The 12,669-nt window shown below is 54.9% G+C and overlaps 1 protein-coding gene and 2 pseudogenes across 1 annotated transcript; 1 reads left to right on the top strand and 2 right to left on the bottom strand.

The window, feature by feature from the left end:
- LOC128820667 (uncharacterized) overlaps positions 1 to 12,669 on the bottom strand; it is a 2,212,279-nt pseudogene that overhangs the window by 276,762 nt on the left and 1,922,848 nt on the right.
- LOC128820669 (uncharacterized) overlaps positions 1 to 12,669 on the top strand; it is a 1,091,286-nt pseudogene that overhangs the window by 156,169 nt on the left and 922,448 nt on the right.
- Positions 9,158 to 10,393, bottom strand: LOC128820746 (olfactory receptor 14J1-like). Its single transcript, XM_054001568.1, has one exon. The coding sequence runs from the start codon at positions 10,372 to 10,374 to the stop codon at positions 9,457 to 9,459; it is 918 nt and encodes a 305-aa protein (XP_053857543.1). The 5' UTR covers positions 10,375 to 10,393; the 3' UTR covers positions 9,158 to 9,456.

Here is a 12,669-nt window from a genome sequence, read left to right as displayed (position 1 = left end):
TTTGTTGTTTTGAGCTCCTGAGAATCCCTTGTTGGTGTTTCTCCAGTGCATCCAACTCAGAGCACACAAACAATTGCAATTCCTTTTAAATGTCTCCTTGAGAGAATTGTTTGGGGGATGGGGGTCAGGGCTTGTGTGTCCTGCTTGGCACAGCCCAGGCAGGGCTTTCACAGCCCCATCCCACACTCCATTTCCCAGCTGGAGCCGCTGCTGCCTCTGAGTTCTGCTGCCCCAGCCCCAGGGACGCTCTCCTTGTCTGCCCATTCCCCCACGGTCTCTGGGCAGGGATGGTCTCAGTGGGGGCTGCTGACATCCTCAGCACCTTGGAGGCTGCTGCTGAATTTTACTGCTCCAGAGGCTTCTTCAGCCTTCAGCTCTTCAGTTCAGGAATTCAGTGCCCCAGGGGTCATTAATGTTCAGAACACCTTAACAAGCCAAGCCTCTGGGAATAATTTTATTTACGTTTTGAAATCTTTTGTGGTTAATTAGGCAGATTTTAGAACTGTATTCATAGTGAATGTATTAAATTTACAGATAGGGAGAAAATGTTTTTTCAGGTGCTGTATAGATTTTTTTTTTCCTGTTTATACATTAATATGTGCAATCTCAAATTGACTCTAAATCCAAGAACCTCCTCATGCAGTTGGAATAGATAGGAAAATCAAGACCCTTCATGGCTGACAATCAATCAGACTCTGTCCCTACCCCCACCCCACCATTTCCCCCATCCAAGCCCTGGCACTCAGAGCAGCCTTGTGCAAATCTGAGCTCCCTCCTGCCCAGGCTGCACCTGCAGCTTTCAGCTCCTTGGCTCCAACTCCCACCTGCTTTCCCTGGAGAAGGAGCTGCCCGAGACACAGAGGGATGTTCATTTCTTGTCAGCCAACAAAGCCAAGGGAAGGCACAGCTCCATCCAATGCAAAAGTCATTCCTCTGCTGGCTATTAAATCCACTTTGCACAGCAGACAGTCTCAGAGCAATGGAAAACACCTTCTGTGCCCAGCACAGATCCCAAGGTCCCCCCAAACCCTCCCTGCCCCGATTCTGCCCAGATTTGCTCTTTGCACACACCAGTCACAGGCTGAAGTCAGGAGCTCCCTCCATGGCCAGAGGGAGGAAAAGAGGGAAAGTGGATGAAGAGCTCTCCTGTGCAGAGCCAAGGTCCAAGTGCCCCTGCAGTGGGAACCACAACTCATCAGGTTTGTGTCCTTTGGGCCCAGGGCCTGGTGACACTCAGAGGCACAGAAAGGTTTCTTGCCAACAAACACAAGTTGAACATTTGAACAGTTTAATAACCATCCCAGCTCTTCCCTCAGCTCTCTGGGATGTCCCAGCAGCATCTGACATGTCCCCCTCACCCAAGGGATTTCTGTACAGGAACAGTTTTAGACAGAGACATAAGAAAAGGTAATTCTGTAATAGATAGAAACACAAATAGGATGTTGTCTAATGTGATATTTATTTGAACTTCAGAAAGACTGGACAACTCCCTGAAGCTCAAAGCATGAAGCCAGTCAATTGAGAGGCACTTGAATGAGCAGAAAGCATCTGGAGGAGGAAATCTGGGAGCAAAGGGAAGTACATAGATGCACCTGGTCTAGTGAAGAGATGCCCTTAGTCATGGCCATTTCAACAGGAGAGCTGGAAACAGCTGAAGGAAGAGGGAGAGGAAATAATAAACAGGATATTGGTGACACAAGTAGAAGGCAGGATCAGTATTTCTCCTCCTGTCATCAATACACCTCCAAGAAATTCCTGTTCCTGGAGGAAAACTTTTGCTGTTTCTTAAAAGTACTCAAGTGACCCAGATAATAAAATGTGCTTGTATAATATGAAATGTACAGGTATTAAAACCTGTGCCCCTTTCCAGGCAGGCATCAGCTGTGTGCCCATGAACAGGCAGTGCCACTTGTGCCCTGAGGTGCCCAGCTGGGATTGGATCTCTCAGAGAGGAGCTGAGGGAGAGCAGAGCACCTTGCAAGCTGCAGGTCCCTGCCAGCCCCGCAGGCCTCCTGTGCCATCAACATCTGCTCTGCTCCAGGCTGAAACAGGGCCCAGCACGGTGCCGGGATCATCCGAGAGCTGAGGTGTGTGCTGGAATTCCATGCCCTCCCCATGGCGCAGCAGCCCTGCATTTCCCTGCTCCAGCCTTGGTCTCCAGCACAGCCATGGAGGCTCTTTGGGCTCCTGAGTGTTCCTGCAGCCCCCAAGGGCAGCTGAGCTCTGCCTTTGGCACAGTCAGCCCTGGGCAGCGCAGGCCACGCTCAGCAATTCCTTGTCTGTGCCCGGCCTTGCTGCCAGCCCCGGCAGCGGCTGCGTGGCCCCTTGGTGGCCCTGTGCTGGCCCAGCCATGGTGCCACAGCCCCTGTGCAGGCCCAGCCCAGGACAGGAGCATTGCGGCTGGGAACGGCCCCTGTGCCGTGGTGCCCACGGCAGCCTTGGGGCTCTGTGCCCCATGGCCTCCCTGCTGGGCAGCCTCTGCCAGCTCCTGCCCAGCCCGTGGCACCTGTGGGGCTGCACAGACAGCCCTGCCCCGGGCTCTGCCGGCCTCTGGGCCAGCAGAGAGGCCGGCCAGGGCTGGCCATGGCCGGGAACAGGCCCTGAGCCCCGCAGCAGGATGGAGCTGGGCCACAGCCAAACTCAGCCCAGGCCAAAGCTGGGCTCAGCAGCCAGGGCTGCCAAGGGCTGGGGACAGAGGCTGGTGCTGACAAATGTCCTGGGCCCCCTCCCTGCTGTGTCCATGCCCCCAAGGGCACAGAGCAGCCTCCTCTCTCGGCCACTTGCCTGTTTTCAATGCCTTGCACAGGCGCTGGCCCTGCCCCACAAGGCCTGGGCTGAGTCCTGCCCCTGCACGCTCAGCCAGGCTGAGATGGACACTGATGGTTTCTGGGCCAGGCTCTCGGAGCCCAGCCCAGCTCCCTGCAAGCTCTGCCAGCTGCCCTGAGCTCTGTGCAGCACCAAGGGCCTCTCCCCAGCACAGCCCAGCCGCCTCTGGCCCCACAGCTCTGCTCAGGCCAGGCTGCTCTGGCCACTGGCCCCACGGCCTCAGCCCCTGCCAAGGGCACAGCAGCAGCTGCAGCTCAGCCAGGACTCAGCCCCAGCCATGGGGGAAGGGGCTTGCCCAAGGCACAAGGAGGCTCCCTGGCTGCCCTGCTCCCCTCGGCCTCAGCTGCTGAGAGCTCTGCAGCCCCTGCTGCCATCCCATCTGCCCAGGCCAGCACAAGAGCCCCAGCCTTGGGGCCCTCCAGAGCTGCTCCTGCTCCAGGCCCAGGGTCCATCCCAGAGCTGGGGCAGCCACAAAGCTCTGCCCATTTCTGCTCATGGCTGCTCTGATGGGGATGGATCCTCAGCCCCTTGGAGGTTGCTGATGAATTTTCCTACTCCAGAGGCCTCTTCTTTCTTGAGCTCTTCACTTCAGGAATTCAGTAAGAAGAGCTCATAAACATTTGTTCAAAACTCCCAAACAAGAAATGCTGCTGGGAATAACTGAAGTTTTCAATTCTTCTGTGGTTAGTTAGCCAGATTTAAGAAGTGTATTCAAAGTGAATATACTGTTTTGAACACTATGCAGGAATAACTGTTTGCCCTGTGTTCTTTTCCTGTTTTTTCATATTTAGAGATTGATATCAGCAAGGCCCAGTTGATATTGACCCCCAACAACTTCTAATGCAGTCTGAAGAGATATGAAAATCAAGACCCTTCATGGCTGACAATCAATCAGACTTTGTCCCTACCCCCTCCCCACCATTTCCCTCATCCAAGCCCTGGCACTCAGAGCAGCTGAGGAATGGAGTCACATCCAGGGCCGTCCCCAGGGCTCAGGATTGGGGCCAGGTCAGTGAAATCTCTATTGCTGATCTGGATGAGGCCATCGAGGGCACCCTCAGGCAGTTCCAGGCGAGCCCAGGCTGGGTGGGAGTGTGGCTGTGCTGGAGGGCAGGAAGCTCTGCAGAGGGATCTGGACAGGCTGGAGCCATGGGCCCAGGACAATGGGATGAGGTTCACCAAGGCCAAGGGCCAGGTCCTGCCCTGGGCTCACAACCACCCCAAATCCCTGGCCGTGCCCTGCCCCTGATCCCCACAGCCTGTCCTGTTTCCTTCATCCCTGCATTGCCAGGGACTCTCTGGGACAAGGCAGCTCTGCTCTGGGGATGGAGGGAGCTCCAAGTGCCAGCACTGGAGTGGGAACCACAAGTCATCAGGTTTGTGTCCTTTGGGGGTCAGGAACTGGTGAGACTCAGAGGCACAGAAAGTTTCTCTTCATGGCCAACAGACCACAGTTGAACAGGACACAATTTAATAACAATCACGCTCTTCCCTGAGCTATGTGCAACGTCCCAGCAGCGTCTGATGACTCCAGCATCCACAAGTGATTTCCATACTAAAATGGATTTTATTATGAAACCACATGGATTTCCATACTAAAATGGAATTTAGTATGGAAATGTCGTTCTGTGATAGATATAAACACAATTAAGTTCTTGTATCAGGATGGTCCTCCTGGAGTGGGGGAAAAACAGCTCAAACAATTCCTGATTTGCAAAGCTGTCAGTGGTGGATGGAGAAGGGAGGTCAGGCTGCTTTTGGTGTTGAGGAAATGCTGAAACCAGCCTGACTCATTTCATCTCCTCCTGGCCTGACTGATCTCCCCTCTTTCCCCTTCCACCCATTGGCTTTTGTCTCCCACCAGGCCCCCGGTGAAGAGCCTGGCTCTGTGTTCTCCATCCCCTCCTCGCTGGCACTGCCAGGCTGGGATGAGGAGCCCCTCAGCCTTCCCTGCTCCGGGCTGGACAAGCCCAGCTCCCTCAGCCTCTGCTCACAGCCCAAGGGCTCCAGCCCCACCTTGGAGGCCCTTCCCTAAGCCTGCTCCAGCTGCCAGACATCTTTCCTGCCCTGGGGAACCCAACCCAGGCCACAGGGACCTGGATAATCCACGGCCTTGATGTCCTGGTCACACAGCCCTGGCCTCTTTTCCCCGTGTCAGGCTCTGGGGTGGATCCTGTGGAACATCCTTTGGTGGAGGCTGTGGCTCCAGGTGGACCAGGGGGGATAGCGGGGGACAGGGACCCCGCTGGGCATGAACAGCATTGGACTTGTTGGGAGAAACTGTGAGGGGGAGCTGGGGTGGAGTGACCAACCCAGTGACCTCACAGAGCCCCCCTGGGATGTCACACAGCCCCTCTGGGATGTCACAGCCCATTTTTTAATCTCACACAGATGGTCTCTGATATTCCAGCCAACTCTGTGATGTCACAGCCTGCTCTGTGATGTCACAGAGAAAGTCTATGGTGTTGTAGCGGCTCAATGACCTCACATCACCTCCTCTTTGATGTCACAGCCCACTCTGTGACCTCATGTTACCAGATAATAAATTCTCTCCACCAGGTGAGCTCACACCTGGAGCTTGTTCTCCAAAACCCCAGGCCTATGGAAACCACACAATGCCCATTGTGTGAGAAGGGGAGCTGGAAGTTCACCAGCCTCAGTGTCCTGCCAGCTCAGCCAGGCCCACGGGAACATTGGGGTCCACGACCACCAGGGACCACCAGAGAGACCACCAGGACAGAAGAAGGAAAGGGTAAAGGGGAGGGGAAATATGTTAATGATTTTGGGGAAATGATTATCAGATGTGTGTTTAGTCCAGGACAATCAATGAATATGTGTGCAAAATACAGAACATGAACAGAAACTTTCCTGCACTCAGCATGCTCGGCTTTGGGAGGAGCAATCCCCCGTGCATCCGGCTGAATAAAGAATGCTGCTTCTTAATGCTGCACTGGTGTGAAGGAGTTTTCTGTTTTACCAAATTTTTGGTAACACTCCACTCCCAAGGAAAGCTCTGTCTCCTGCTGCTCACAAACAGAGAAGGGCTGGTGGCAGATGTGGGGGTCGGAGGCTGCCTGGGGCACAGTGACCATGAAATAATCAAGTTTTCAATGTTCTGTGAAAGAAGGAGGGGCAGCAGAAAATTTCCACACTGGAATTAGGCAGGGCAGACTTTGGCCTATTTAAGATGCTGGTTTGGGGAGTACCAAATCAGGTACTGATTTTTTTAAGGGAAACAGCTCTTATAAACAGAGGGGTCCAGGAAGGATGGACACATTTCAAGAAAGTAATCTTAAGGGGGAAGGAGCAGCCTGTCCCAATGTGGCAAAAGATGAGCCGGTGAGGAAAATGACTCTCCTGGCTGCCCATGGAACTTTTGTGGGAACTCAGGGGGAAAAAGGACTGGCAATGCAGGAAATGTTTAAGGATGTCAACAGGTTATACCGAAACAGAAGCTGAGAGGTGAAAGCTCAATTAGCACTTAACCTGGCAGCTTCAGGATAAATAATAAAAATGTTTTTATAAAAAAAATTATAGCAAAAAGAGGGGGAATTACAACCTCTACTCTTTATTGGATGCAGTAGAGAATATAGCAACTATAGATAAAGAAAAGACTGAGATACTTAACATCTTGTTTGTCTCAATTTTCAATATATAGACAGGCTGTCCTCAGGACAAGAGTTCTCCTGAGCTGGTGGATGGGCACACGGAGCAGAACAGCCCCTGTAATCCAGGAGGAAGCAGCTGGGGACCTGCTGAGCCACTCAGATGCTCACAGGTGTATGGGATGGGATGGAATCCATCCTAGGTGGGTGAGGGAGCTGGTGGATGAGCTCCCCAAGCTGCTCTCCATCATTTCCCATCAGTCCTGGCTCAGCAGGGAGGTGCCAGAGCACTGGAGGTGCCAGTGTGAGCCCATGGCCAAGAAGGGCTGGAAGGAGGATCTGGGGAACTCCAGGCCTGTCAGCCTGACCTCGGTGCCCGGCAAGGTTCTGGAACAGATCACCTTGAGAGCCATCACAGGGCACCCACAGGATGGCCGAGGGGTCAGAGCCAGCCAGCGTGGATTTAAGAGGGTCAGGTCCTGCCTGAGCAACCTGATCTCCTTTTATAACCAGGTGACCCAGCTGTGGATGTGGGAAAGGCTGTGGATGTTGTGTGCTTGGACTTCAGCAAAGCCTTTGAAATCATGAGTCACAGAATTCCCTGGAAACCTACAGCCCACAGCTTGGACATGTTCACCCTCCACAGGGTAAAGAGCTGGCTGGAGGCTGGGCCCAGAGAGTGGTGGGGATGGTGCTGCATCCAGCTGGTGTCCAGTCTCCAATGGTGTCTGCCATGGATCTGTGTTTGGCCCAGCCCTGTTTAATATCTTAACATATGATCTGAATGAGGAGATCCACCATCACCAAAGTCCATCATCGCCAAATTTGCAGATGAAACCAAACTGAATGCAAGTTTTGATCTGCTAGAGGTTTAAAGGGCCCTGGACAGGCTGGATCCAGGGCCCAAATCCAACAAGGTGAGGTTTAACAAGTCCAAGTGCCGAGTCCTGCACTTTGGCCACAACAACCCCTGCAGTGCTCCAGGCTGGGGACAGAGGGGCTGGAGAGCAGCCAGGCAGAAAGGGACCTGCAGGGACTGATGGACAGCAGGCTGGACATGAGCCAGCCGTGTGCCCAGGTGGCCAAGAAGGCCAATGGCTCCTGGCCTGGATCAGGAATGGTGTGGCCAGCAGGAGCAAGGCAGTGATTCTTCCCCTGTGCTGGGCACTGCTTGGGCAGCAACACAAGTTCAGTTCAGGGTCCCCCAATTTAGGAAGGACATGGAGGAGCTGGAGCGTGTCCAGAGAAGGGCAACAAGGCTGCTGAGGGGTCTGGAGCACAAGTCCTGTGAGGAGCAGCTGAGGGAGCTGGGGTTGTTGATCCTGGAGAAGAGGAGGCTCAGGGGAGACAAGGCGGTGTCAGGGCACAGGTTGGACTTGATGATCTCCAAGGACTTTTCCAACGTTGCTGATTCTGGGATTGTCTGAAACCACCCTTGGAGCAGTTGCAGGAGGAGCCCTGGGCCTCCTCTTCAGAAGCTGCAGCAGCCCAGGTCCCTCAGCTTCTCCTCACAGCCCCAAAGCCCATCCTGTCAGTCCTGCAGAGCCTCTGCAGCTCCTCCTCCTTGCCCAGAACAGGGAGCCCCACAGGCAGACACAGCAGCCCAGATGTGCCCCCCTGGCCTGGGCTGCCTCTGGCAAGGGAGCATCACGAGGCACTGCAGGAGCCTGCAGACAATTCCTGCAGCACTTGTGGGATGATCCTGCTCCCCAAGGGACGTTCCCATGGTGCCAAGTCAGGAACTGCAATGGGGAGTGGGGCCAGAGAGGAAAGGGCAAACAGGGATGGGCTGTTTGCAGGGGAGGGAACAGGGGTGGGCAAGAGGAAGAAATCTGGACCAGGGAAGAGGAAAGAAAGCAAAGGTGAAGCCAAGGAAATGCTCAGGGCAGTTTGGGGGTGGCTGCCAGGCAGCCCTGGCTCTGAGCAACAGCGTCTGCAGTGGGACAGGAAAGTCCCAGGTGATGGGAACAAACTTTCTGGCTGAGTGCAGAGGCCAGGACAAAGCTGAGTGGTTTCCCTGGCGTCCCCCAGCCCTTCCTGGCCCCAGGGGCTGATGGCATTTGTGCTGCCTCAGGTTCCTGTCCCCACAGCAGCAGCACAGGGGTGCTCCCGCCTGCTGTGTGCAATGCAAACAGGGGCTCCTGAGCCAGCGCTGCCGTGTCTGTGCCTGCAAGGATGCGGCACCTGTGTGAGCTGGGGGAGAGGCCAGGGCTGCAGAGGGGGGATGTTGTTGGCAGCTCCATGAGGACGCTCTGGGACGCTGCCCTGGGCTGTGCAGCGCACTGGGGATGGATCAGCCCCTGCTCTGCTGCTCCTTCCCGTCTCCCCCAGGGCCCTTGCAGAGCACCAGCCGTGCTGTTTGCCCCCAGCCTGCCCACGGCCAGCCTGGGGCTGCTCAAGGGGGTTTTCTGTGCTGAGCATTGGCCTGGCCGTGTTCTTGAGAGAGCCTGGGCAAGGAGCCTGGAGCCCCCAGGCCCTGGCCTGAGGCGTCAGCGCTGCCCCAGCAGTGCCCATGGCCTGTCCCTGCTGCAGCCCCGGCACTGCCACCCCCAGGACTGTGCCCGGCCCCGAGAGCACTCAGGCCCTGCAGCAACACCAGGGCCACCAGGGCAGCGGGGCAGGGCCACGGGAGCAGCACTGGCACCACCAAGTGCTGCTGCTGCTGCTGGGCACAGCTGCTGTGCCAGCACTGATCTGCCCCCATCTCTGCACACAGCCATTGCTGCTGCAGCTCCAGAGAAGGCAACAAAAGGGCAGCTCTGCAGAAAACTCTGCTGGGACATCCTTGAGTTCCTTTAAAGCCACCGAGAGTGCAGCCCCTCATTGACACAGTCTGTGGGCACAGGGAAGGTGGAGAGAAACAAAATGAAAAATGGCACAAGGAGCAACATTTCTTTATTCATCTAATTATTTAAAATCAAAACTAAGAAAAAGAAGCTCCAACATGAAACCAACAAGAAGTATCAAAGATGAGTTTTATTCAAAGTGATTGGCAGAAATTGGCCAGAGTTTAATGTTCCTGAAATCATCCAGTCATCAGTCTCCACACTGCAGCCTTGAGCTCCTGGTTCCTCAGGCTGTAGATGAGGGGGTTCAGGGCTGGAGGCACCACCGAGTACAGAACTGACAGGGCCAGATCCAGGGATGGGGAGGACATGGAGGGGGGCTTCAGGTAGGCAAACACTGCAGTGCTGACAAACAGAGAGACCACGGCCAGGTGAGGGAGGCAGGTGGAAAAGGCTTTGTGCCGTCCCTGCTCAGAGGGGATCCTCAGCACAGCCCTGAAGATCTGCACATAGGAGAAAACAATGAACACAAAACATCCGAGTCCTAAACACATACTAACAGCAATGAGGCCAAATTCCCTGAGGTAGGATTTAGAGCAGGAGAGCTTGAGGACCTGAGGGATTTCACAGAAGAACTGGCCCAGGGCATTGCCATGGCACAGGGGCAGGGAAAATGTATTGGCCGTTTGCAGCAGAGCATTGAGAAAGGCACTGGCCCAGGCAGCTGCTGCCATGTGGGCACAAGCTCTGCTGCCCAGGAGGGTCCCGTAGTGCAGGGGTTTGCAGATGGACACGTAGCGGTCGTAGCACATGATGGTCAGGAGGGAAAGCTCTGTTCCAAGGAAGAAGATAATCAGAAAAACCTGTGCAGCGCATCCTGTGTAGGAGATGGTGCTGGTGCCCCAGAGGGAATTGTGCATGGCTTTGGGGACAGTGGTGCAGATGGAGCCCAGGTCGCTGAGGGCCAGGTTGAGCAGGAAGAAGAACATGGGCGTGTGCAGGTGGTGGCCGCAGGCTACGGCGCTGATGATGAGGCCGTTGCCCAGGAGGGCAGCCAGGGAGATGCCCAGCAAGAGGCAGAAGTGCAGGAGCTGCAGCTGCCGCGTCTCTGCCAGTGCCAGCAGGAGGAAGTGGCTGATGGAGCTGCTGTTGGACATTTGCTGTGCCTTGGCATGGTGATCTGTAAAAAAATGTAATCGTGGAATATTTGGGTTTGGAGAGGACTTCTAATATCCCAGTTGGCCTGGGGGCAGTTTCCCCCCACTGCCTGCCCAGGCTCTGTTGCCTGGAGCTGTCCCTGCCAGCAGCTGCTTGCCTGTGCCCAGGGCTGGGCCCTGCCAGTACTGCCAGAGCCCAGCCCAGCCCTGGGGGCTCAGCTCTGCCCTGCAGACCCCTCCCAGCTCTGGCTCTGCAGGCTTTGATGGCAACGTCAGAGCAACCCTGAGGAGGCTGGAAAAGCGACACTGATGCTGCCTCTAAGGGGCCCTGTGCTGATTTCTGTCACTGCCTGGGTTATTCCCATCTGAAAGAAAACTTTTTTATTTTTCTCAACCTGAACTGGGAGATGAATATCTATGTGCAATTTCCCATTGAAGCAACACAGAGCAGTAGATTAAAAATGCAGAATTTTCCCTTTTATTCAGCCCATGACTTCCTGTGCTCCCTGTAAAATCTGCTTGGAAATGTTCTGGAGTTAAATCCCATGACGGGAGCTGTCCTGAACAATTCAGCATCCTCACCACACAAGGAGAACATTTGCAAGCCTTAGCAGCTGTCTCCTTCCACCCACATCTTGTCCCCCAGCGCTGGCAGCAGCTCCCCGGGCCGGCTGAGAGCTGTCCCTGGCAGGCAGCAGAGTCCCTGGCCCAGCACAGCGCCCTGGGCTGCAGGACCCTGCTCTGCAGGACAGCCCTGGGCACCCCTGGCTGCTCTGCACAAGAGACCATCAGAGAATGTACTCACAGGGGCTGTGGGCATTGGCATGTTCCAGCTTGAGGAGATCACTGCAGGAGCTGCAGCTGCATTGTCCTGCAGCCAGAGGTTCCTGTGCCAAGGGCTGGCAGTGATTCTGCCCCAGGCACTTCTCAGCACCTTCCCAGCCCTGACTGATTGAAGCTCTCTGTGCCTCTGGGCTGTGCCCGCGCTGGCTGCAGGCAGTGCCCCAGCCCTGCTGGGCTGGGAGAAGAGCTGCTCATCCAGAGAAATGTGCTTTTGAAGCTCTGCTTGCTTACCAGCATCACCCTCTGTGCCAGGAGCCCGGCCCAGCTCAGCAGCACAGACACAGCACAAGGACTTGAATGAGCCTCTGGGGCTTTGTGCTCAGGCCCTGAACATCAGGCCCTGAAGAAACCTCTCCAGAACTCCAAGTCAGAATCCAACTCCAAAGTTTCTTTGACTTTTAATGGGTCCCACTGAGGGACACGACTGAGAAAGTGTCCCCAGGCCCCAGGCAGAGCAGAGAACTGGAGGCAGTGATGACAGGTGGGGACAAAGAGAAGCCAAGTCTTGGTGGCCTGGGGCACAGCAGGGTCTGTGCCACCAAGGGCTGTCAGGAGACACCTTGTCCTGAGGCCCTGGGGCCTCCTGGCACAGCCCCAGCCAGGCTGGGCACTGTCAGCCCCTTGTCCTGCCCTCAGCATCCCCCCCTAGCCCACATCCCAGTGGCCTCAAGGATCTGCTGGAAGGAGTCCCTGGGGAGCCTTACTCAGGAATGGCCCTGGGGGCTCCACAATGCTCCCAGGCACTGCAGGTTTTTCAAAGGACTTTGGCTTTGGCTTTGGAGTCTCTGAGAGTTTTGTGCAATCATGGCCTCCAATTATCTGCTGTAATTAGTCCCTGGAGAGGCTTTGTCAGGAACAACACTCAGTGGGGCTCATTAATGCTTCAAGGTACTTCAGTTCTTTTAAGGTACTCGGTGTTTCCCTTTAGATACAGACTCTGTGAGAGGTTTGTGCAATCATGGCCCCAATGATCTGCTTTAACGAGTCCCTTGGGAGCTTTGTACTGACACTCAGTGGGACTCATTAATACTTTGAGATAGTCAACTTCTTTCAGGTACTTTGGATTTTCCTTTCCACACGGAGAGGTTTTTTTGTATCATTTTGAATATCTGAGAGGTTTTTGGGCCATCCTGGCCTCCAGTTCTCTCCTCCAAGGAGTCCATGAGGAGCCTGTGTTGGGGATGGACCTCAGTGGGACCCATTAATCCTTTGAGACACTTTGGGGTTTTCTTCTGACTTTGACTCCTGGAAAGGTTTGTGCAATCTCCTCTCAGGCCCTGAGGTTCCAGGGCTCAGCTCCAAATGCACCACGGGGCTCATTAGGATCAAGCAAGTCCTGACAAACCATGGCTCTGCATTGATTTCCCTTTTGTCTGAGGCAGTTCATCAGGAAGTTTTTGTAGTGGTTTTGGTTCCAATTTGAGATTTCTCGGCCAATGCGTCAATTAGTGT

Source organism: Vidua macroura, chromosome 30 (assembly GCF_024509145.1).
Source record: "Vidua macroura isolate BioBank_ID:100142 chromosome 30, ASM2450914v1, whole genome shotgun sequence".
NCBI classification, from domain to species: Eukaryota; Metazoa; Chordata; class Aves; order Passeriformes; family Viduidae; genus Vidua; species Vidua macroura.
This window is presented reverse-complemented; position numbering and strand designations above follow the sequence as displayed.

Bases quoted from the DNA above. Each gene is read 5' to 3' on its own strand.
- LOC128820746 (XM_054001568.1), bottom strand. From the start codon at position 10,374: ATGTCCAACAGCAGCTCCATCAGCCACTTCCTCCTGCTGGCACTGGCA.